Raw genomic sequence first — 2061 nt, forward strand, 5'->3', positions numbered from 1 at the left:
TTTTCGGCTGCCATGTGGCTATTTTGTCAGGATATGAGTTTTATCAATGGTGTCCCGCTTTACCAATGTTCAAATCTGGTCACCTTACTCATAAGCCAACTCTTGCTATGAGAAGGCCCTTCTTATAGTCAACGTGCTTCCCTGGAGCATTACCCCAGGGCCACTCTGACCTCCAGAGCAACAGAGAGGATGCCTCCTTCAGTGGCAGCACCCCAAACATGCAGGCTAGCTCCTGGTCATTAGTCTTCACTTCTCCAAACTGAAGCTCCCCTGCTCTGTGGGCCCAGTGGGTATGAGTGGGGGCTCTCAGTCCTTAGGGGCTGCCTTCCCCACCCCCTGCCTCCCCCACTCAAGGTCGCACATGGGCAGCGCAGTGGACGTTCGGTTCTCCATGACCACAGCCACCCACACACCCCCCAGTTTGCATCGCCGCTACTCAGCCCTGCGGGAGGAGCCTGCCAAGGTGAGGGGGTAGAAGTGTGAGTGTGGGGGCTCTCCCCGGGGAGTTTGGGGTCATTTCGGCCGCATGCCTGGCTCCAGTTACACAGACGGCTGGCGTGTGGTGCAAATCCTCCCCTCTGTCCACCCCTGTGTCGACAACAGCTGCAGCCCTGAGGTTGGGGCCATTGTCAGCTGCGACAGCTGTGCCCCCCTTGCCCCAGCCTCCTGGTGGGCAAGAGGTAGGGGCTGGCGGGCAGCCAGTCAGTCCCTGAGGCCCCACAGAAGTGTGTGTGCGTGTGCCTGCGTGTGCAAGCGTGTGTTTCTGGTAGTTGGGGAGGGGTGGAGCGGAAGAGGGGAGATGGAGCTGACCAGCTTTCTGGAACAAAAGCTGTGGTCTGTGGGGGCGATCAGGGGAGGGTGTAAGTTAACCGGACCCTTGGGATGTTGGCACCAGGGGTTTTCTGAGAAGCAGCTGACCATTCGTGCTGACTTGAGCTAGCCTTGGGAGGTTCTGGGCACCAGGGGCAGGAAGGACTGACTTCCATGTTTCAGAGTGGTCTGATTCCTGCCTGGCCCTAGAACTCTCAGCCATGTTCTGACACGAGTCTAAGTCCTCTCCTGCCCCGAATATCCATAGAGGAAGAGGGAACGCTTAGACTTATGGGAGGAGAGTCAGACTCCTCGTCTGATGGAGGGAGAAAGAAGGGGGCTTTCTACTGTGGCAAAGAGGGACAGTCCTGGAAACTCAGAGGAGCAGTTCTCCCTGCCCTACAGGGCCACTGTGAGTTGGCACTGACTCAATGGCAGTGAGAGACTGATGGAGGAGCCCTGGTCTGACGGCACCCCGTCACTCTTTCTGTCTATAAGGACATGGCAGCTGCGAGGAGCTCCGGTGGAAGGTTGCAGAAGCTAGAAAGGAACTCAGACAGGGCACTTGGGCTCTCGGAGCATAGAGGGGTGCGAGTTAGATAGAACACAGGCTCGCTTCCGTTTCTTTCCCCTGTCTGCTGCCTCTCTCAGCCCACAGATGCCCTTTTCTTTCCTGTCCTTTGATCACTGAAGAAAGGGGTAGGGTGAGCCCTGGGAGCCCCTCTGGCAAGGGTAGACCAGAGGGCCCCCGTGATGTACCGGGAACCACTGGGAACCCCAAGGCAGTCAGGCCTGCTGGGCTTTTCCTGCCTCCCCAGCTCCTCGCCCCTTGTGAGTTTGCCTTGGTGGAGAGGAGCAGCCGTCACACGGCACTGAGTTCATACCAGGCCCCAGGTTGTGTTTTATGTGAACGTCCTCACCTAGTGCTCACCACTACCTTCCAGATAGAGGCGATGATGATACCGTTTACAAGCCAAGAGAGGCACAGAGAATCAGCAACATTCACTGGGTGGGGCTGGGATCCCGGCCTGTGTCTCTGTGTCCCTTGGGAGTGTGCCACAGCCTCTTGGGTTCCTTAGAGCACTGTCGTAGGCTTCAGTGTGCAGGGATCCCGTTAGAATGCTGCGTCTGAATGGTTCAGCCTGGGGGTGAAGCCCAAGATTCCGCATTTCTCTCAAGCTGTTCCCAGCAGGTGTGAGTGGGCCAGGTCCTGGGTCCTGGGTGGAGTGGTGCAGAGTTAAGCGCTCTTTC

General features: G+C 57.6%; 1 protein-coding gene across 1 annotated transcript in view; it reads left to right on the forward strand.

Moving 5' to 3' along the window:
- The window catches only part of PPFIA4 (PTPRF interacting protein alpha 4), a gene marked incomplete at its 3' end in the record, with an annotated part of 64002 nt that overhangs the window by 31410 nt on the left and 30531 nt on the right, over nt 1-2061 (forward strand). The window contains exons 9-10 of the mRNA XM_045298180.1: nt 355-463; nt 634-680. Of these exons, the coding sequence (XP_045154115.1) occupies nt 355-463; nt 634-680 (156 nt within the window). The remainder of the gene's footprint in view (nt 1-354; nt 464-633; nt 681-2061) is intronic.

This window comes from Echinops telfairi, unplaced genomic scaffold (genome assembly GCF_000313985.2).
Source record: "Echinops telfairi isolate 266 unplaced genomic scaffold, ASM31398v2 ScPeMD7_7424;HRSCAF=8462, whole genome shotgun sequence".
Classification (NCBI taxonomy): Eukaryota; Metazoa; Chordata; class Mammalia; order Afrosoricida; family Tenrecidae; genus Echinops; species Echinops telfairi.